At 36.5% G+C, this 24,250-nt stretch overlaps 1 protein-coding gene across 1 annotated transcript in view; it reads left to right on the plus strand.

Annotated features, from left to right (window-relative positions):
• HIBADH (3-hydroxyisobutyrate dehydrogenase) overlaps positions 1–24,250 on the plus strand; it is an 84,743-nt gene that overhangs the window by 10,058 nt on the left and 50,435 nt on the right. The window contains exons 3-4 of the mRNA XM_057413262.1: positions 2,815–2,924; positions 5,396–5,517. Of these exons, the coding sequence (XP_057269245.1) occupies positions 2,815–2,924; positions 5,396–5,517 (232 nt within the window). The remainder of the gene's footprint in view (positions 1–2,814; positions 2,925–5,395; positions 5,518–24,250) is intronic.

Genomic DNA, 24,250 nt, shown 5'->3' on the forward strand with positions numbered 1-24,250 from the left:
TTTTTCAGGAGCTGGAAAATTGTGGGTCCAGGGGGCCTTATAGAAAGTGCTGTAGAAGGAATATTGGGCTCCAAGGGCTGCTTTCTCTTTAGTCTGGCTGGTAGGGTAAAATCATCAGGAGTGTTACAGAGGTGAATAGATTCCCCCCAAGAGACAGTAAAGTTGTCAGATGTTCATTTTTAAAGTCAGTGCTACTACCAAGGCATATGGAGGGTGATGGATGCTTGATCATGATTCCATATATTCTGTGACTCCACTTTATCTTCTAAAGTAAAGAACTGTGAGGTAATGTATGTCAGGAGGCAGCCACCTGCCTGCTGATGGTGAATAGTAAGGGAAAAACTGTCTGAGCAGGAGCATATGGAACCGCTTGCGGTGAAACTTGGAGAAAGTTGCAAGGCTGCAAACAAAGGCAAATACTGCTCACGTGCTGTGAGCAAGTAGGCTGCCTCCACACTCTACTGTCTTTCTCCTTCCTCCTAATTATCACTTTCTTTCTCACACATATGTGTCACACAGTTGCTTTGCTTCAGTTTATGTATCTATTTGACAGTTTGAGAACGTTACTGAAGTCATCTGGTGCATAAAGCAGCATAAAAACAGAGTTTCCTTCAGTGTATTCAGTAAGAATGGCATTTCAGGCAAGCAGAATTATTGACTTATCATAAATATAAATAAAAAATTAGGAAAGCATTTTGGACAGATATAAGCAGATGCACATGTTGAAGGGCATAAACCAATGTCCAGTTGAAGAAAAGTCTCCCCTACCTAGCTGCGCACTGGAAAAGTTTGTTTGAACTGGCAGGTGTCAGAACATATATGAAACTTGGTGAGTATCACTTGGTGATACTCCAACCCCGTATGCTCTATGTTAGTAATCAGCAATTAGTATTTGGTATGTTTTTTAAAGTTACACACATATTCATAATTATTTCAAATGCTTAATGTTTCTTTATAGCTTTCAAATAATTAAACTTGATTTCTGAGACAGAAAGTCCCAAATAAAATAAAAGAGGTTGTGTATACTGCTTGTTGAACCAGGTAAATAGGTTTCCTCTGGAATTATTAATCGTATTTGTTCACAGTACCAGAAAAGTCAAGAATGGCAATTCCACTTCAATTCCTACTTGTTTTTTTTGCTACTTACTTCAAGGTAACAAAATGATTTTCCTTTGTGTGGTTGTGGAAGTACTGTCCTAGTCTATGTACATTTTTAATCTCATTTTCTTCCTATAAAAGGTATGTCAGTATTCTGAAACATATGGATGGATGGAATAAATTAAAGACACTACTATGTTTTTTTGTATATCTCTGTTGCTTAAGAATTGTTTAAATCTGTAACAAAAAAAACATCTATATCCTGTCTAGCCAATTGCAAATGTGAGGCTGATGTAGTTTTTAAGCTGTGTGTCCAATATAGTATGTTTCTCAGCTTCTGGTCGAAAGGTGAAAATGGGTCACAAAGTCTTCAGCTGAAAACTTGTAAACCTCTAAGAATACTGGAGATAATAGTTTCAGATAAGAAGATGTATATAAATGCTGGTTCCAGCTACACACATCTTCTCTCTTTCTGTAATAATACCCATTGGAACTGAACCAAACCAAAGATACTCAGAACTAAAGACAAAGGTTTCATACTCTTATATAAAGAGCTAGGTTCTCCTGTCTCCAGGGAAGCAAGTCATAAAATTAACTAATCAGATATAGAAGCTTTTCTGCTTATAATTGCCTCATTTATTCCTCCTAAGCTTTGTTCTTTAGACTAGGGTATGTTTCCTTTTATAACTGTGTGGTATACCAGATGTTTTGTGTACTATTAACTTATTCTTTCAAAACCAAACCTGCCTCTTTCTAAGTCCCGTCTATGCCAGTTTCTTTTCCTTTTTTTTTTCTGAGTGAGCTTTGTTCAGTGAGTATATACATTCTTTTCTTCTCTTACTTATTTTATAGTCAAAATCAAGAAAGTTTCTTCTGCTGTATCCCAGAAGTCCTTCAAGATCGTATTCAGCATTTCTTACAAATGTGTATATAACACGCTTTCTTTGATGCTGAGTCATTATAAATGCATTGTATCTAAAAAGTGAATGCATTTACATAGGGCCATTAGTCTGAAAACTAACAAAAATGGTAACAAATACCTGTAGTTATCAATAGATAAGGAATGGTGAAATGAGGTCATCAATTTGTTATTTATTTAGCAGCCAATACCTAATGATATGTTTTGAAACTTGGTCAGATATTTTTAGTGAAGGATGCTTGAGTTGATAATTTTCCTTTTAAAAATGTCAGCTGTAACATTGTGAGGAACATCAGTTCATCTGATTTTTTTTTTTAAGGGGAGGTTGAAAGGTGCATTAAGTAATATTTTCTTTTACCTCAGTCTTCCTCTCCTCCAGTGTTGTACATAAGACAAGAAAAATAGCGAGATTTTTGTGGTGCTTCCTGTTGTCCCTCTTTAGAAATGTTCTAGAGCAATATTTCGTATAGAGGGGTGGTTTATAGTGAATTGAAGATTCATGAGTGGATTGGTGGGATGCAAGCATCCCCATTGACAGATGTTCTGGAGGACCTTCTGTGATAGGACATCCTTTCCACATTTTTTTGTTTTCTGTTACTGGATCCAATTAATCAATGTTTCCATTAGGAGGGCAGGTTTTGCTGTGTTACATTTTTTTACCTAGCTTTGTTGTGACCAGTGCCCTGTGAATACTGAAAGCAAACTCAGGAAATGTGTCTGATGTCTCTTTTTCAGGAAGTGTAAGCTTGCATAATTTTAATATGGGTTTGGTTTTTTGTTTTTTTTTTCTTTAAAAGGTAACAGATTCCCCAGCAGATGTAGCAGAAAGAGCAGACAGAATTATTACCATGCTGCCTTCAAGTCCCAATGCAAAAGAAGTTTACACAGGAGCAAATGGAATTCTAAAGTAAGAATTTTTTGCAGTTTGGAGCATTCCCAGTCCTGCTCATGGCTGTATTACATTGTTTGTCAAATGATTGCTGTTGCTGTGACTCTTGCTGTGCCTTCAGGGCACATCATGTTTTCCTCTGCTTGTCATTACTGATATTTCTAATTACATGAGTTCTCTTAATCTGTGTTTGCATTTGAATGGCTTTTAGCTAAACTCTTCATTTATTTTCAGTAGAATAATAGTTCATGTGAATTTGAGGTAATTTAACTATTATCTACCTTCTCAGTTGCATGTTTCTTTTACTGTATTACAGACAAGTATAACTAGAATATTTGCTGGCAAAAATTATTTGCTCCAGTGCTTCATTCTTTAACTTCAAATTCTATAAATTAAATGTTCTGAAGTGATGTCATTTTGTCTCATGGTATTAAAGTGCATTAACATGGAATACCTCACAAGGCTTTATTGTTTTATACTCTTATTGCCTGTTTATTACACAAGAAATTATCTGAAGAGTTTGTTTAATGCAAAACTGTTTTTTAACTTTTGTGGAGAGATTTCCACAAATCCATAGTTTGGGGAATTCTAATACTCACAGTTTTTGGACTTTTCAAATAAAAAAATAAATAGTATTTAAAAGGTTTTTCTGTACACATGTGCACTGCTCCTGACAGGCTGACTAAGGCTACTCAGTACCTCTGGGGATTATGTAGGATCTCACAGCTATCCGGGTTAATAATGTAAAGGAAGAAACATACAGAAGACAAAAACACAGTAGATTGTCTAAAACTGATGATAGGCAATATTAAGGTGGATGATAAGAAAATGAAGTAGAGGAGGATTATTTCTATTCTTCTTGCAATATCAGAAATAATAGCTGCTTCCTTCCCTTACTGTCCATAATTAATTCCTCACAAAGTAGGACTGAGCAGATCTAAGTATCCATAACTTAAGACTCTTCAGGGAAGGGTAATTGGATCAGTCCCACAATGCTGGGCAAGCAGCTGCAGGAGAATTGTATCCAGGATGGCGGCACTTGAAGACTTTGCAGTACTTACTGATGTAATACAGCCAGTTAATCTTTTGAGGACCTAGATGTGGAAGAGCACAGGGGGAGCAGGGAATGTGGAAAGCAGTCCTGCATTGCTGCAGTTTTTCAGCCACTTCAAGAGAAGAAGGTGTAATTTGACAGTAGTGGTTAATTGTCACACTAGAGTGACCTGGTCCTTGGTGATTGGTTTGACTTTGATCATGTTCTGAAGAAGTTGGTTTCTTTATCTACTGAAGAAAACACTGAGGCTCTGAGTGTTTAAAGGTTAACTTTCTCATCCTGTTGTGTTACCAAGGAACTGCTCCTTATTCTGAATGTTAGGGGAGATGATGTAGTACTGTATCTACCACAGTGGTTTTCATTTACATATGTTCAAACTAACTGCAGCAGCTCATCCCACCTGTGAAAAAGGACAGGTTCTGCCCAGTATGTGGCACTGTTTGAATCTGAAGCTGTAGTAGGGCCCACGGTTGTATGTGTGTATTCAGACTATTTCCAGCAATCTAGGCAGTTTGATTCGGCAAAATTCACTGTACTGTCAAGAGCACACAAGGTGCAGCAAAGCTCTTCATCTGTTATGCATAGCTTCAAATTACTTGCCTTTTTATGACAAAAAAATTATGCTGTTTGATTTCATGGTGGTTGCTGGTCCAGTGGACATGAAGTCATGCAATTGAATGGAAAGAGGGATAAAAATATAATCTTTTTTATTATTGTTGAGGGCATTAGAAAATTGTACTTTAATTGCATTTTTTGAACACATATACAACTTTTTGTGTTCTACAGTTTGGGGTACAATTCTTCTGCCTAAATTTAGCAGCTATCAATGGGAAAATTTAACATTTTCCCCCCTGCTTCACTTTAGAACTGCAGTGGGTTTTTGTGGTGTTAGTTAAGACCTTTATGTTGAATAAATTTTAGCAATGATTAAAAGAATGCAGTCAGGCTATTCTGATAAGTACTTAAGATATTGTATATGTATAGAAAGAAAATTGTATTAGTATATATGAAATTTTAGGCTGCTTTACCATTTAGTTCAGTTGCTTGCAGTACATCTTAGATGATCCTTATGTGATATACTGCCCAAACTAGATGATTTTGATGTCCTTTCCAACCCTAACCATTCTCTGATTCTATGGCAAGTTTTCCTAAGGCACCATTTTTGTGTATTTTTTTTAATAATAGTGTTTAGGAAGCATATCCTTTCTTGTGTTCAGATTTTATTGTGTTTGAGTCATTTAGAACTGCAGTATACATACTCAGCAGTGTACATACTGAGCAGATCTTGCTCAGTAACTTTTAAAACTTTCTGTTTATTAGTGTACCAAAAAGTGTCTCTACATTTATCATGTTGAGGAAAGCCAGTACCGTGATAATAGTTGCAGATGTCTTGTACAACAAATAGTTAACAATAAATCATAAATCTTAATTTTAGGAAAGTGAAGAAAGGCTCATTGCTAATAGATTCCAGTACTATAGACCCTGCAGTTTCAAAAGAATTAGCCAAAGCAGTTGAAAAAATGGGAGCCGTTTTCATGGATGCCCCAGTTTCTGGAGGTAAGTCTTCATTAAGAGTTTGCCTCATATTGGACATGTTGTCTCTTTGTTTGCAATTTCAGCCATCAGTTTGTACCCTTGCTGGTAAAAGTTGCTTTTTTTTGCTACATGTACAGCATTATTTTTTATTTTTATTTTTTTTTTAAGAAATGTGTGTTATTGTAGAAATATTTTTAAGATTGAAGAATTTGCTTTTGTGTTAGACCTGGGAAAACTGAGCTTTCGTATGATGTGGTACAGTGGTCCTTTTAATATATTTTGTAAAGTTGTATTTTTATGCAGGTATTAACATCTCTTCAGTCTCCATACATTTCTTTCTGTTAGGGAAAGACTGTTTAGTTACCATTAAGCAGTTCTGCTCCTTTTTCCGTTAATTAACAAGGAAATAATGAAGAGAGGGATGAAGGATTTTGTTGTCTGAAAAAAAAAGGGAGCTTTCCTCTGGTTTTATAACAGTTGAAGAATGTGGGTGATACTTATATATTCTTGAAGTTGCTGGTTACTGATCAATGAAATACTGAGTATTTCATCTCTTGTAAGAAATAACATAGGGCAGAGAGGTCTTTTATTCTGTGGAGAGAGGAAAGCAGAAGCACCAAATTAATGTTTTGAAAACAGAGCCATCATTGAATTCTTCTCTAAAACCCCTAGAATTAGAAGGTGAGGAAAACTCATATTGTGTGGGAAAATCTCGGAGTATTTACAATCCACTCTAAAATTTAATATTAGTGGCATCATGAGAATTCTTCATTTTCCTGTCTTTAATGAGGTAGTTCAGATAGTTGTACCTGAAAGAGGATAAAAATGTGAAGGGTAAGAGAATGTAGCCTTACAGAATTTGTAAGAGGTATGATGCTCAAGCTAGAAAGAGCATAGCCTGAATTACAGCTCATGAAGATGAGTGTGGGTGAGGAGCAAAAACTAACCATCCTTTTAATTTTCAACTGAAAACTAAGGCAGGGTTTGGCTACACACTAGAAGCCAAAATTTTCATTCAAATTCTAACGTTAACAGAAAGTTGGAAGATTAAGGTAGGCAATATTGAAAAAGATAATGGGGAAGACAAGATTCTTGCTTCTCAGACAAAATATTAATCCCTTTTTTTTATAAAATTAGATAACTTGTCAGCCTGGGAATAAAAACCATGGGAAAAAAGTATGCTGTGGGCTGATTATATATATCTGATCCTTTTCTAAACACAGCATGGCCTTCTACTTATCATTTGGGCAATTCTGACATCTTCCATGTGGTTCTTTTCAGTCGCTTTCCCCCAAATATGTTGTTTACCCAAGGGAATTATTTACCTTCTAGAAATCTCTGTAATTGTTTTTTAACTGCGAGGCTTTAAGGCTGCTATAACTACGAAGAATGAAAGAAAACCTTGATTCCAAACAACCCTACCTGTCTTGGGGGTTTTGTTTCTTGAGAAAATGGTGATGTTGAGTCTGGGTTTAATATACAGTGGACTGGTCTGAATACAAATTGCCTTTTTGGCATTAGTGGTTTATCTGAATACAAGTTATTTGGTGTTTAGTGTCAGTTACAGATGGAGTGATATTCTGAAGGAGGGAAAAGAACTGAGATTTAGCTTTCTAGTACATCAACATTTGTGAATGCCAGGGAGTGCTCTGTACAAATCATGTTTGAAGTGGGCAGTTGCTAGAAATGTGGAGAGGTTAAGTGTGTTGGAAAGAGATTTTATGTTATGCTTTGTTATTTCCATCTTTCAGGACCTAGCACATCAAGTTTTTGGGTGTTTTTGAATGTCCTGACTGGATTGTTGGCCTTCAGACAGAAGACTAAATGGAGAAGTATGCTCAGCTCTTTAGAAATTGGCAGGCATTATTCTGTTGCTGTAGACTTGGCAGGAGTGTGAGGGAGGGTGTTTGTGGGATGCAGTGAGGAGGAAGAGAAAGCAGCATGCCTGAGCTGTTGTCTTTAGATCTGTCTGTTTACTAGCTGTTATTGGCAGACAATTCCACTTGTGTTTTTAGATATTTGGGTGTTGCCTGATGGACGCTCATGTTCATCTGCACTGTGAACAAGTTATTTCTCAAACTAAATAATATTTTGAATATTGCTTGGGTTATAAACCTTACAGAGAAATAATGGTGATTTTAATCCTGTCTTGATATTGCAACAAAGTATCTTAAGGCCTAGTGTTAGTGCCAGATTTTATTGGCTTATTTGCAGCCCTTAGCCCTGAAAGATACCCCTGATCTTTTTCAGATGGCCTGTGCACCAATGTAGTAGAGACGTCTTCTTCATATGATTCATCTGCAGCATTTACTTGCAGCTTACAGTCAGGACGCATTAGTGGAAATTGATGCACCAAGTTATTTTGTATTAACTGACTTTGAAAGTACTTCTTATCCCTGTAGTTGCATGCAGATTATGCTGCTAATGCTGTCTAGAGATAGCAATCGGTTTACCCTGGGATTAGGATCTCTTGCAGGTCCACATGAGAAAGTTGTGTCAGAGTTCCCAGTGCTGCCCTGATTTGTGAGCTTTGTGAGAATATAACAAATGAGGAAACTTCTTCAAAATCTGTGTGGTTAGGTTTTTTTATTGTTTTGGTTGGTTGTTTTTTTAAATCTGGAGGAGTATATCTTTTTGCAAAGATTGGTTTCTGCATCTTGGTATGTATTAAAGGCTTTTAAAGCACACATTATCACAGAAGCGTATTTAAAACTGGCTTCTCCTGGTGGTGAAGATACTGCTGGTTGAATAAAGGATCTAAATTTAGCCTTCAAGAATTGGATTGAGTTTGTCCTTCCACTGATTTCACTGACAGTATGATACAGATTCCCACCTTGCAATCCAGAACAAGCCTTGCTAATGCTTTCACTGATGTTACTGTAACATTTCTCTCTTTAATTCAGTATACAAAATGTGGATTGTCTAAAGTACAGTCGGTGAAATGGCTTTTTTGTTCCTGATGTGATACTTTCTTCATTGTAAGCATTGTTAGTGTTCAGATACTACCTACTGACTCTTGAAATTACATCAGCTCCTCTTAGGCTCAAAATACGTTGTACTGCATTCTACTGGAACTTCACAAAAAGGTGCGACAGCTGGATTTACTTTTCTGGTTTTGGAGGTACAGATAAACTGTTTTCAATTCTTTTGTAAGTGCAGTTCTTTAGATCCGATAATGAAACTAGATCTTTCCTCTCATTGTTTCCTTTAGCCAATAAAAAATCAGACTGCTAATTGTTAGTAACAGCTGTCATTCAGAGAACTGGAATCATGCTACAATGATAATAAACAGTAGAATGAAACATTACTTTTGTAGGAACCATGGCTTCAAGCTGGTTAGAAAAGGTTGGAGATTCTATTGCAGCTGTCATTTCAAACTGTTTGATCTCATAGTACTACTTCCATAAGCTCCAGCTAGCCATTAAGTGATGGAAAGAACATAAGTAGTAGCACTCGCAAATTGAGATTTCAGCTCTCTGGTAATGTAAAGTAAAATGTGAGTCCTTGAAGGGCAAATTGCAGATTTATCTCCTGTATGACCAGATATGTACTTAATATGGAGCAAAGAAAAATAATGTTTATAAATACTGTGAAGATCTTTTATTTCATTTCAAAGAGCAGTATATTTCAATATTCCAGCTTTTTTATTAAAATTAAAAGAGGGCACCTGCTTAGAACTGAAGTGAACGTATTTCAGTGGCATCATCACACTGATAGCAGATTAAATAGGCCAAACGGTAACTGGTGAATGTGATTCTCTTACTTGAACATTGAACGTTTACTGCAGTGTCTTTTCAAAGGGAAGCAGAAGAGAGGGTCTTGAAGAAAAGTTAAGACTATGTATATGCACACCAGTGCTTGCAAAGATGATTTGAAAGATGTTTTCAGGCTAGACTAAATAATAAAAAATAGTAATTAGTGGTTCAAATGTTGTATCTCTTAGCTTGTAAATTCTGTTGTAATAAGGAGGCAAGGAGACATAACTGATGTGTTTGCCAGATGTTTTGTTTGGTTTTGGCTTTTTGACCTGCTAATTCAGTGGCTGGAATATCTGTTAAGATCCTTGAAACACTGGCATGATGAAGCAGGTTTATGACTTTGGAACTAATAATTCTGACCTGTCACCCTCTATGGCAGGTGTTCTTGTCGGTGAGGAAAAGATCTAACGGCATAGCAGTATTTGCTCCATTGTTATTTCTTGATTTATGCTTTTATGCTTTCTTTCTAAAGCCTGAATGCGTGTACTCAGGGTGGCCGCAATGTTCTCTGTGCTCCTGGTACTGAGCATATAATTTTCACATCATGTCTTCTTCAGCTCTTCCTCAGCCATTCCACATCTTGCCTAATCTTTCCTAACATGTTTCTTAATTTCTGTGTGTTCATTTTTTCTGGGTATATCTGATCTGATTAACTTTTTACAAAGTTGGTGATGTAGGTATGGTGGTAGAAATTACAATGTGCAACCTTAATGTTAAAGGTCATATGAAAAATGTTGTTGAGTTAATCTTAAATTTAAATGAGGTAAAAGTATTGCAGGAAGTAACTGATAAAAAAAAAGGGAGAATCAAGTGAAATGAGGACAAAGAAATATTTTGACATCTGAGATGGTTAAAAACCTTCTGATTCCTAATAGCTTACATTTTAACCTCTTTAATAATACTTACGTTTGTCAGAATTAAGCTGGTTTAATAGACTTATTTTGTTTGAGAGAAGATGGAAATTAATTAAGATCTTGAAAATGTTACACATTCGATGAGGATGCAAAAGGTAGCAGGAGGCATGAAGAATAAACAGGTTTGTTGAGGGTATCATCTAAAAGTGTTCACTGAGGTGGAGACAATTATCGTACTATGACTAAAAGGGTGAAATGACTGATTTTATTAAAGTATAGTGTATTTTTTGGCTGTGCAGTTGTGTGTAGTCTGGCCAACTAGTGACCAATGTGTAGGAAATATATCTGTCTCCATTTATTCAAAGGTGTGAAGATGAGTTATTTGTGATGACCCAATGGGATATAACTAGGAATAATAGGCTGGAAATCGTTAAGGAAAGAAAAAAATGCATGCTGTGTCTACCAGGAAAAACGTCTTAATGACATTCTTAATGCATTGTGGAATAATTTTCCAAAGGAGGTAGTTGAAGCCAAGTATCTCAACATGCTTTAAACTGTACTGGGCAAAGTGCTAGGAACTATTCTGTAGGGAAAAATCTTTAACTGGCAGGAGGATGGCTACATGATCTAATAGGTCTTTTCCATCTCTAATGTCTGCAATTCTGTTGTGTTCTCACACATGGTGTTCAAAAACAGTTAAAGGAACACTGTCCAGATGGAAGTTAAAAATCCCTATGGCACTCTTTGAAAAGGAGTAAGGGATAACTGTGGAATTAGAGCCAACATTCCTTTTCTCAGTAAAACTGGTTCTAATATACATGGCTGTATGTGAGCTGTTACGGCATTGCTAATAGCTGCTCTGTTTGCTTGTGGTTACTTTAATGCTAGTATCTGTCTCATCCTGTCATGTGTTCTGTGATACACAGAGTAAGAAAGTTCTTCACATTTTAGCCTGTCCTAAATCCTAGGGAATAAAATCATTTAATTTCATCTTTTAAATGTTGATTGCTTCTTCTAGAGAACCTTTAAAGTTAAGGAATTGCAGGTGGTGGTTGGAAATGTTTCTGGAATGCGTGATGACTTTGAAGCTTTCTACAAAGTTTGTTTTAATTTTGTATGTTTGTAAGCTTTTTCTCTCTTTTTGCTCCTTAGACAGAGCCTCATGTTTAAAGTGTATATTTTTCATTTAGTCAAAAAAATCTAGTATGACTTCTGTGCTCAGGACAGTGGGGATGATGAGCACCAGACCTTAATAACCCCTTGACTTCTTCTGAGTACTCATACTGTACTATGCTACTATGCTGAATGTGGATGGCACACGTGTCAGCAGCAAGCCCAACACCCCACGCACCAGAGCAGGAAGTACAGACTGGAAGGTGCAGCACAGAGTAGAACTGGAAGAGCACTGTACCGGCACAGCAGCCTTCAGTGTGAGGACAGTCCTCACCCGCTACAAGCATTGGAAGTGCCACTGGAGAAAGTGCAACTTACTCTGAATCTTAATGCATTGAAGTTATACTTGCAATTCAGTGTTGCCTTAAACAGACTTTTTCAGTCTGTGGGTGCAACTCCTGTTGTTTAAAAATAATCCAGAGAAATAGTCCAGAGAAACCTGATTTACTGTCTTGGTTTTGGCTGGGAGAGAGTTAATATTCTTCCTAGTAGTTGCTACAGTGCTGTGGGTTTTGGATTTTTTCTGCGAATAATGTTGATAACACACCAATGTTTCAGTTGTTGCTAAGTAGTGCTTATCCTGGTCAAGGACTTTTCAGTTTCCCATGCTCTGCAACAAGGAGGTGCATAGGAAGCCAGGAGGCAGCAGACAGGACACTTGACCCAAAGTAACCAAAGGGATATTCCATACCATGGAACATCATGCTCCGTATATAAAATGTGGGGAGTTGGCCAGGAGGGGTTGATCGCTGCTCAGGGACAGGAGTTGGTCAGCAGGTGATGAGCGGTTGTATTGTGCATCACTTGTGTTTCTTGGGTTTTACTTTTCCCTCTCTTTTTATTGTCTCCTTTTTAAATGACTATAATTATTATATTTCATTATTATATTTCATTTAGTAAACTGTTCTTATCTCAACCCCCAGATTTTACTCTTTGTTCCAGTTCTCCTCCGTGTCCCACCAGGTGGAGGTGATGGTGCGAATGAGTGGCTGTGTTGTACTTGGTTGCTGGCTGGGGTTAAACCACAATACTTACTTAGATGGATTGAGCTACTGAAGACTTAGAATTACATGTTTTATTTTATCTCTATTCTGGTTTCATCTGGGAAAATGTTAATTCTTCCTAGTACTTCCTATCACAGTAGACAATGGGATAAAGACAGTCTCTTAATCAGCAGGGGAGATCTGCAGATCTTAGACTAGACACATGAGAAGAAACATTAACATCCTAAGTAAAAAAACCCAAACCAACCAAAACCCCAAAAACACAATAGATGGGGGAAACTATTTGTCAGTCAGGGTCAACTGACCTTGCCTTTGAAAGTAAATTGTTTGTTGATCCCCTAAATGGCAAAATCCAGGATCAGCAGGAATGAATACCAGTCTTCTATAAACTCATATCCGGATGATGCTAGTATTCTGGGTTACTTATGTTTTCTTTTTAAAGTCATGGTGATGAGTTGGGCAAGGATGGGATTTAGGTGTGACACTCCAGAGCCATTCTAGGTCACTGGTTCGTTGCAGAAAGTTCTCTTGTAGAGGAGGATATCTTTATATTTTGACAAATTTCTTGAGGTGTGCTAATAAAAAAGGGGAGAATGTTCTGTTGGAAGTACTCTCTCTGCGGTTTAAACAAATATCTAAAAATTATTCTGTATTTATAGTGCTTACTGTAGTATCGCCTGTTGTGAAACAATTCAATAGCTTGAGCTTTTGTCCTTGGCAGGACTGCTTGTAATTAATCCACAGAGAGCACATAGAAATATCAAGATTTCCTAATTCCTCCTCCTCCAACCACAGTTTAAAAATCTTTATTGTTTATATGATTAAATAAAAGCATAAGAGAAACAGTATTGCCTTTTACAGTTGATAAGCATTTAGTATTCAGCTGTGAGCGTACAATCTATGTACACATTCACCTTTCAGTTTTAGTCCTCTTGGCTCACCACTTTGATCTACTGAAATGCAGGGGAGAGAGGAGAGTCACATACAGTTCTTTCATGCCAAGCACAACATAGGACCTGAAGTGAAAACAGAATTACTTACTGCACTGTATTTGGCCTACAACTTTAAACCTTAAAACTTAGTTATCCTTTTCATTGCTGTAGTTTCTCTGGGACAAAATTTGTAGAATTTCCTAGACTTTAGACAGCTTTAGTCTGTATCTATTCATAGGAAGAATTAAAGGGTGGCTTGACAGGAACGCAGTAGGGCATGGAAATACCACCCTAATGCTGACCCTTCAGTTTCTGTTCCTGGTTCTATAAGCAGTTGTGTTTTAATTATTCTGTATTTTGAAAGAATGTTAAATTTATCTGAAGTAAAATGGGGGGTGGAGAGGAAGAAGGTGAATTGTGGAATACTGTGTAATGCTTTATTAAAACCTGTACCGATTTTAAATAAATCCACCTAATGATTTTATAGCATCCCTTTAGGTTGTTTAAGTGTTAGTAAATAACAGGGATTTTAGAAGCATGGTTTAGGTCAGTATCAAAAATACTTATCTGACATATAATCATTATCCATTTGCTTTATTTGATATGAGCTGCTGCAAACTGTAAGATCCTAGGTACTCAGTAACTACATTGTTTAACCATATGCAGTCAGAAACAACACGTTTTTGCTGTCATTTTGTTTTGCATCTGTGTTTCCTTTGCTTTCTGAAATTGTATGGTGGGAATGCATGGCTTGTGGCTCTTGGCATATTTGCAGGTGTGGAAGTACAGAGAAAGTTACACTGACTTTTAGCTCTGGCTGGGGAGCACACGATTTGCATTTCATTTGTGTTAGATTTCTTGGTTTTGCTTAAAGTCTTGACTTTTCAAAAATCAATATAAAAGGAACTTGTAGATGTGTGCATATACATGACTATACATAACTCTTCAAACTCCGTTGATTTTTGATGTCGAACATTTCTCTGATTAAACTATTTCCCAGAATCGCTACAATTACCAGAAGTATAAAAGCAGTACTTGGGAGCAGCTAAAGGTTTTTTGTCTTGAATAAGGCATTTTATACTGAGTATGATGGAATAATAGAGATTTCTTCTCTCTTTTAAAAGTTGGAGGACAATTGGGAAAAGGAATTTTCAGTAGTGTAATCAGCATGTGGTACATTGTAGTAGAGCTCTTGTCAGAGTGTGTGTAACTTCCTATTTCTGCAGATACTTATCTTAGAATTTATATTAGTGGGGAGTTGGGGGTGTTGCTGGAGTAGTGGGAAGGTTTCATAGCAGAAGTGTTAAATGAGAAGCTGATGGGAATTTGGCAAGCAGGAGAGTTTCCTGAGATGGAGCATCCTCTTAGCAGCCTTGGGCTGAGCCCTGGCTGCTTCTTAGGGCTCCCACCCTGTCCAAGATGGAAGTTCCTGCAGAGAGCACTAATAGCATCCCTTATGGCCTCAGTGTATTATGCTAAGGCATGGGGTTTGACTGCTTTGAAACAATGCAATAAATGCCTCCCAGGGCCAAAATGGACATGCCTAATCACCTAAATGCAGAATTCCTGTGCTACGACAAACTGGACTATAGGAAGGTATTCCTATTTGTGGTGCAGTGACTGCACACCTAATAAAGAAGGTGATTAATCTGTTACTGTTTGGTCACTGGCACGTTTTTCCCACTGTATTAACATGCTTAGCAATTCTTAACACTAAATAGGTGCACGTAGTCACATTTAGTATGTTGTTTTCCTTAGCAGACAATTACACCAAGCCTGAGTGGAGCATTTTTTGGTAACTGGGTTAAAGGATCCTTAGAAGATTGAAACAGTAGGCAGCAAAGCTTGTTAAGGAGCTTTTATTTTACAAGCCGTCAAGAATTCAGAATATGGCTTGCTTACTACTTAAAAAAGTCCAAACGTCCCTTAAAGACTCCATTTCAGAGCCAGCATCAAGTCTATGCTGTACTTGTCTAAAAATCCAAACATGCGCTCTTGGCTGTTACTGTTTACTGAATCAGAACCCTACTGTTTCCACTTGCACTGTATCTAATTTATCCTAAGTGACCACAAAAACTAAAATTATTTATATGTTGGCACCTAACAGCTCCACCATAGTTAAGGGTCTGTTGGCATTTCCATTATAAACCTTCCCTTTGAGAGGTTTATAACTTGGTGGTTTTACTTTTGCTTCAGGCTCAAATGTGGCATTTTCCTCCAATTCTTCTACAGAATTTCATTTAAGCCAGTTTGGCCATTATTTATTTTAGAGTGTGTGTGTTGGGGAGAGGAAGGGAACACACTATTTAATTTTGGTTTCAGAAGCTTTTTGGTCAGACTATATAATGAAAGAAAAATGGTGCTTTTTATTTTATTTCGTAGGTACTTAACCCTTCTTTTCATGTGTCCAAGTTACTAAACCCATGCTTTTTCGGGTTGCTCCCAGTGTTCATGTGCCACACATTCATTCCCACCAACTCACCCATCTTGCCTGCCCCAACCCGATGACATGCTTTAAGGAAGCATCCCCTTGGCTTCTGGCAGGGAAAGGTTTTGGGGGGAGTGGATGCAGTAGCATACAGTGGATGTCCTGTTGAGACGCCTCAAGCCAACCAGTCCAACCGAGAAAACAGATGGAGCTTAATTGGAAAAAGACAGGCCAAACGCAGTTGTCAGTCAAATGTAACCCTGTGTGGTTAAGAGTGGCATTTCCTATGGCTCTGCCATTTCTTGTGGGATGTGTGTAAATTGCTGCTTGGGTGCAGTAATCCTCTGAGTCTAAAAGTGGAGTGAGTTGCCAGTTTCCCTTGCTCCTGAATGCTGAACCACAGAGGAATTTCAACACTTTTTAAAGTAATAAATTCTTGCCACAGTACTCTATTATGATGATAATTAAGTTCTTGCCACATAAATAATACCTATCTATAATGTTTCAGTACTAATCATAATAACACAGTATCAGTGTCCTTTTACATCGTGGTTTAAGAATACAAAGAGGGAAATTGTGTGCAGAGAGGTAGAAGCTTTTATTAGACCAAATGATACAGCTGAAAATAGAAGACAAGTTTCTGAGTCAGTTCCTTCATCACATGGTGCATTAAGCTGGAGAGTACAATAATGCTTTTTTTTTTCCCCCTTTTGCTATTGAATTACAAGAAAAAGCTACTCAGTGGAAAACAAAGTGGGGAGAGGATATGTGGCTTGACAACTTCTTGCATACTCATGATTGTGGGATCTTCTTTTTGCAGGTGGTTCATGCAGGTTAATCATTGGACAAATAAGTAATGAAACTGCTTTGTTGTATTTTGTCTTCTGTTTTATTAACAAGAGGGGGAAGGGAAGCATGAGTATAATTAATTATGGCAGCAGATACCTGTAGCTCATTGAACCATAAGGCATTAGATCCATTTAAGTATTTGAGTCTTTTCCATCTTGGCTTTTTTTCCCCCCCTAATTCCAGATGTTAATGAGTTCATAGGTCCAACGTTCCAAATCTTGAATGTTTAAAATTTTATTAGTTTATTTTTAGTTTGTTGGCATTAACACTTAAAAATGCAGAAAGCTGAAACTTAGCTATATATTCAAACCTACTATTTTCAGCTTTGGAGTCTAGAAACAGAAGCTTACAGAAACAGCAAATGTCAAAAGATGTATAATTACTTCATCGCTATCAAAACTTCAATTTTAAATACATTTTCACTGGTGTCCATTTATTGCTAAGGATCAAGAAATTTAAACTATATGCAATTGTGGAAAAGAAAATCATTAGAAGTACTTTAATAGAGCACATCTGGAAAGCTCCAGTTCCCATACTTAAGCATCTAGTGAAGACCATCCATTACAATGGGAATTTAGTGCAAACTGAAGAGGTATGTCCTTAGTGTCTGTTCAGTGTCTGCAGGGTAATCTGTCTTACACTTCTGAGTGACTGTCTTTGGAATTGAAGGATTTCAAAGCACTACATAGAGCTGACATCCTGGGCATGATTTGGGTGGAGTTTTCATGCAGCTATAAGCTAATAATTTTAATTATTTGGAAATATCCTTCATCACAAACTAAACATAGAGGATTTATTATTTGGTGTCAACTAAGTTCAAGCATTTATTGTTTGCTAGTTTCAGAATCTAACCTCACTACTACATTGTTTAAACCCTGTTAAATTAAAACGTAGCACAATGACTTACACTCCTTTCTGCCTTTCCTGGAAATGGAATAGTACTGGGTTAAAATATTTCGTAGTTAGTTTCAAAGCAGCATCTCCCGCAAATGCGACCTTGAAGCAGAACTATGTATTTAGGCTTCACAATTTGTTATGTTTCGTTACTACTTCATTTATGTGTCTTCAGCACAACAAACACTGACTCACTTTAAATGCTGTCCATCTCTTCCTGACTCTCTAATTGAAGCAGAGATAATGTCCATCCGCTCTAGTAGGTGTATTACTGTTTCTCATGAGGTAGCAGCTGGGTATGAGCATTCCTTAATCTCTATCACTTTACAACTTGCGTATCCTCTACACTGGCTGATGAAATAAAACACATTTTCTGAATTCCAGTTGTTACCCTGGATTTCCAGTGACAAAATATGTGGGGAAAAAGAACTGGAGGATTGTTAGCTGAAATGTACTTGTCTATAAGTACGTGGTGTAGACTGCAGTTGCAAAGGAGTGTTTCTTTTATTGGTGCATGGCTTTGGTATAGGTGTAACTGTTCCTAATGCTCCTGTAGGTTGCTGAAACCACTGAAGTTTGTTTGCAGCTTTGCCAAGTGTTATTAGAATATATAACAACAGCTCTCACTAGGACAGTACCTACCTGCACTTGGTCACCTGAATGTGTTGCTTCAGCTGTATTTGAACTTCCCACGCTGAGGATGTGTTTTTGAAGGGCAACACGATTTGGATACCTTAGAACTCTAGAGATAATTTGTGCAGACAATCATTACTTTGCCTCGCTCATTGGATAGTTCTGATGAAAGCCAACAGATTTAATTGTCACTGTGAATAAGTACTCACTATGGTTAGACAGAATTCCACAGTTTTTACGTATTTAAATAAGGCCCTGTTTGTAAGTGTTGCACATAGGCTCTCAACATTTTTCTTTTCCTTAAAAAACAAATGAAAGCAAACAAACTAAAAATGGCCACAAATATGTAAACATGCTCCCAAAAAAAGCCAGTTCCTGATTTTTTTTCATATATTCATGGAAATTTCTGTACTTTTTCCCCAGTATTTAGAAATTGTCAATATTCACTCACACTTATCTATGTTTTAGTGTACATGTTCACTATAGAAGGATATTCAAAAGTGCACAAGGTAAATATTACATGCAGGTGCTCCTGTTAACTCAGAAAAAAAAATTAAAATTTTAAAATCTAAATCTTAAAATTAAAAATTTAAATCTAAATTTACAGGAAAGACATAGGATAAATCTGATGTATTTAACTGATGATAATGGAAATGGTACCAACAAATACAAATAACTGCTGCCCCTTCTAAAATATGAGATTATAAGAAAGTGATTTATGTTATATTACAATACAGTAAAATCATATAACTTTACATGTATTAGTGTTTCAGTTATTAACAGTTAATATTTGAATGTTTCACTTTCTCCTTCTTCTCTATGTTGACTCCATGTACAACTCAGTCAGCAGCAGTTTCTTAGTATGAGTTTCTTAATGAGTAGAGATGTTGCACAATTAGTTTGATGGACTTTTCTTCTTTCTTTCTCTAGTTCTGTTGTGTATTTTAGGCCTCTTATTCATGTAGAAAAGTAAATAAGGATTTAATTGCACTTCTCCCCTCAATGCTAAGCCACATATTTGGCATATAACTGTCATAAGGGTTTCTTTTCTATGCCTTAGAATGACCTTAAGTTGACCTAAAATGACTAGTTTCTGCAGGGATTGGAATTGCTCAGGCTCAGAAAGGTTCTTGTCTGTCACTTGGTGACTGGTTCTTGTGCGTGTGTTTTAAATGACATCATAGTCTCTGTACTATCAGTTCCTAACAAAGACAGAAAAACTAGTTCCACATATTTTAATACAATCTGCATTAAAATGCTTCCATATACTCAGTGGAGCAGCAGAGATATCTATAGACACCATGGTTTTCTTTTTAAATAATACATGCTGGAATTATAATAGGTTTAAGATATCTGTCTGTTTCATTGCAAATCCATCTAAAATACTGATCATAATTCATGTTCCCTCATTCTTTCCACATTTAGGGGTGTTACCTGGGTTTGGAATAGCCAGCTGTCTCAAACACTATCCACGTTTTTAAAGGAATAAGAAGTCTTGGCAGACACTGGAACAATTAATTGGCTTTTTCAGCCAAGTCAGGTTAGGAAAGTATTTTGTGGGGAGGGGGCTGGGTGGGAGGGGAATACAACCTCCTGGTTTCAAGTTTGAGTTCTGTTAACCCTTTAGGAATGGTGGTCAGACTTTGCTATGCACAGTTCTCCATCTCTGACATTTGTGAAATTTATTTCTTAAGTGAAAAGATTCTAAACTATTAACATACAGGACAAACATGTTTTATTAGGGGGAGATGCCTGGTATGAGGTGACAAGTATTGAATTTAAATCATGGTGGGTTTAAAAATCTCTGAGGCTAAATAGAATTAGCATTAGAATCTGTATTAAAGAGCACTAGCCTCCTAGTATATACTTTTAGAACAGAAGGAGGAAGGTGACATCTGAGCACAGGATGACGCTCTATTCCCATTGAGTTAAATGAAATATTTCCATGCTGGACTTGCTCACCACATTCAACACCTTGGCTTAACCATGGATGCTTAGTTAATATTTAATTTCCAGTTCTATAGCTTCGCTTATTTTCATTCTAAACCAGAACAAGTACTAAGCACCAAATTTTAATTATGTCCTGAAATGTTTATTATGTTTATTACGTCCTGAAAGTATGTCCTGAAATGTTTAGTTTGAAGTCCTGGAATTGTTACTCAGTCTGCTTTTTCACAATTCTGTGTACATTTTAGTGCCAATGAATCAATTTATGGCAAAGAATTTTCAACTCTGTTGCTTTTAACAGTTGGCAGCCCTTGTTCCAAAGACTGTTTGTTTGTTTGTTTCAATTGTCTTTTACAGCGTAAACTGCTAGCAGTTTAGACTGGAAACTGTAAAGTTAAACTTTTTGGAATCGTTACTGCCCCAAGTGGGAATATAAACCATATTGAACAAAATTTATTTAGTCTATTAAAAAGTCAGCCTAAAACTGCATTTAATTAGTTTACACTATTACATCACTTCTAGTGGGGAGTAGAACTTAGGCAGAGTAAAAGGAGCTCTATCAGGTGAGCTGACTGTGGCCCATATGGGGCTTTAAGATAATGATGAGTTTAAATTTCCTCTTAGAGCTAAGTGAGAATAAAACTGGAGGCAATAAATACTCTTGGCCAAAGCCATTAAATGAAAAAGCTGGGAATTCTCCAGCTCTTGACTTAAATTGTTTGTTTATCAGCTGGCGCCTAGTCTGGAGTCAAGAGCTGGAGATTTCTATCTGTGACAGAACTTTGAAACTCTTGCAGGACACTTTCATTTTAACTTAAGGTAACTTGAGTTTATAGCTTTGGCTTTAAAGATTACTAATGATTTACTCATTTCCTTACCATTTAACCAGAGAGGACTTTTTCCCAGGAAGGGATCTGTGTTTATTTAGGGCCTTTGTCTGCGGAGGGATTAAAAGGCAGCCCACCAGCATTGTGAACTTGATGGTAATAAAAGGTCACCAACACACACCATAAAAACATTCTTACTATGGAATTAATTATACAGTGTAATTTTACAAAGCATTTCAGTAACCTTCCTTTTAAACTTTTGCTGTATTTGATTTTTCCTCAAATGGGGGAAATTCAACTTTGGCGTTAATTGTGTGAATTAGACTTTGTGTGTATGTGTACAACTGTTTACAGTATAATATACTCATCGGCAAGTTCAACTCACAATTGAAAACAATTGTAAAATTCCAGCTGAAGTTAGACCTAGACATGAGAGCTTAAAGACTTAAAATACTGCACACTGGGAGCAACAGAATGCAAAAAAGACTTGTTAGCTAAGAAATGCAAATGGTTAACTTAAACATTGTTGCCATGTTTGGTATTTTTATAGAATATCACATATTTTCCAAGCCATTAAACGCTGCTCAAACAAAATCCTCTTATTTTTTCTAAGCCACCAGGTGGCATTGCAGCCCAGCCTGCTCAAAATAGGCAATTGATCATTTATAGATTAGTGCAGAAGACATTCTCCCCTCCACCCCGTTCATTTTCTTTTACTTTTAGGGCTTAGCTTAGAATATCTGATAATGATGTTTAATATTCCTTAAAACCATGATTTCATTCTAGGTTTTGTTCACAAAGGTAAAAAGTGTTAAAATTGTCATAGCAGGGTATTGGCAAAACCTTTTTTTTTGCTTCAGTAATGTGATAGCAACAGAATTATGTTCCTATTTAACTTAGGGAATGAGCTTAGATTCATTGGCAGTGAAGTTCACGAAAATATCTTAAAAGCTGTGGAATAGACAGGAGTAGAAGAATACGTAGAGTAATCTGTGTGATTTTCTGTATCAAGTGCAACGATATCTTGCTATATTCAGAATAAAGATGAAAAAGTACAATTATGAAGTTGTGGTTTTTTCTCTTTTGCCTTAGAAGGATATATTTCCTCTATTTTCAATTAGCATTTTATTATACCTCCATACTCTTTTATAAATGGGCAAAAGAGATTACATACCCATGAAAAATAACTAGAAAATTGCCTTTCACAGATTAACTGAAATATTAAATAGCTCGTAATGTGTCATGTAGCCTGTTTGACAAATCTAATACAATCGCGTAGTCAAAAACACAGTAAACCTGTAGCGTGACTAAGGAGGATTCTTTTTCCCCCATTTTGTATTTTTTGAATGTGTGTTTTTATTCTTTCTCCGGAGACAGATGAATTTAAAGTATTACTGCAGTAATTTATCTGCAGTTTCACTAAATGCCACTCCTCTTGTGCTGCTGCCCTTTTTCTTAGGCCATTAAATGAGCATAACCCATTTTAAGAAATGTATATGTTTTCAAAGTAAGTGTCTCTGACCTCCCACCTTGTTGAAGTCCAAATGTACATATTTTGCTGTAGTCTGAGTATCTGAGATGCAGCCTAACTGAAACCCCAAAAATTCAGATACTAGGGGAATAAGAAAAACCCCATGTGGTAATTTAGGTAATGCTTTCAGCAAATCATACTTCAATATTGATTTCTTCACTAAGGAAAGTGGTACCTAAGATTAGGTAATTGAGGCTTTTGACCCTGGATATTAAACTTTTAAACTTGATACAACAGTCTGCCTCTAAGCTTTGTGGTATACTGATATTGCTACTTACTTAACATCAAAAAGCTGTGGTAGTTTGCCTTTATAGATTGCGCCTGTGTTCTGGAATTGCCTCCTGCTGTCCTTGAACTGTTTCTTAGTTTAACGTGTTAGATTTTCTCATCAAAGCTTTTAAGCACAATGTTTAGTTAACACTTGTTCTATCAAATCTGATACAGTAGACTGGTTTGGAGTAAAACTGTTCTTTTCATTAACAAACACGATAGCTTCTTTCCCAGCACATCATGGGGTTTTTGTGTAATGATATGCACATGCAGATTTTACATTGCATGTAATCTTTATGTTTGCCCAGTTTGCAGTCATTGCTCTAGGACTAGAGTAAATGACTGTTCTTTGCCAAGATTCCAAAAGTAAACGGGCCTCATTAAAAATAATGGTTGCTGAGGAAAGAATCTCTGGAAGTTGAAGCAGTTTGCTTACAGACCTGTTTAACCATAACGCAATTTTGATTCCTTCTGCTGGTTCAGTTCAGTGTGACACCGCTGCTGCTGAGAGCAGCTAGGGGATTCATGGCACAGAGGTGAAAAACAAGAATGTCTGGATAAAGGAAAAAAAAGATAGATTTAAGATCCGAAGCAGTGTTTGAGCTGGATAGACAAAAACTGGGGAGTGGGGAAAGAAAGGAGAAGAACAGAGTAATAAAATGTCTTTTAATGACTTCAGAAAACAGAATCCTCTTTGACTTTCCATTTGACATAATGTACATATTGTGTCAAAACCATGGCAATGCTGTGGATTGCTCTACCCATTTTTGAAGTAGTTTGAGAAACATGTTTTTTTAAATAAAAAATTCAATAAAAGCATATAATGGTAATGTTTAATTACTATAATGAGTTACAGCTACAGTCATTTTAGAGTGGGTGGATTTTATAGTATTTGTGTACTTACTGCTTTAAACTTTACAAGAGTTATTTCCTACATAGACACTTCTCTTTTTTTTTTTTTCATCCTTCTGTTTGTAAATGTTTTGGCTTGCGTCAGTGAAAATGGAAAAGCTTAAATATGCAGCCTGTGATCTTTAGAAAATTTGGAGAATGTTTGGCTACTTTCTTGTTAAAAGTTGGTGTTTTTGAGATACATCTACACGTGCACAAAGGATGTGGCTTTGCATACGATTTTTTGCAGTTGATATTCCTAGTAATATTTTGGTTTAACCCCATGTGAAATTTCAAAAGTATAAAAAGCCCTTTTCTTAAGGGGGAAAAAAAGTGCATGTTCCTGAAGTCTCTCAGATTTGTAGCAGATGCACTGAAATGCCACTGCTAAAGTAAAACAAAATCCAATTTTTTATTTTTTTTATTAAAAAAAAACAAAAAACAAACCACTAGTTAGTGGCCAGGTAAAGATACCACACTAGTGAGAACATGTAAAACTCCTAACCTCTGTTTTATACTCCAGGTCATACCTGCTTGAAAGTAAATGTAGAGGAAGAAATTAAAGCTGCTTCTGTAGAAAAGCCCTCAGGCTTTTAAAATAGATGCCCGGAACAATTGTTTTCACCATTTTCTGGGATTAGAGAATTATCATTTCATAAACTGGGGGTAAAATAGATAAGTAGAGAGATTATAAGGTAAAACCCTTAGAAGTCCCAGCAAGTTTCAGAACTGAAATCTGCAGAATCTACTTTGAAAGCAGAAT

The sequence above is a fragment of the Pezoporus wallicus genome, unplaced genomic scaffold, assembly GCF_028554395.1.
Source record: "Pezoporus wallicus isolate ANWC-B61680 ecotype Strahan unplaced genomic scaffold, APGP_CSIRO_Pwel_v1 contig_13539, whole genome shotgun sequence".
Classification (NCBI taxonomy): domain Eukaryota; kingdom Metazoa; phylum Chordata; class Aves; order Psittaciformes; family Psittacidae; genus Pezoporus; species Pezoporus wallicus.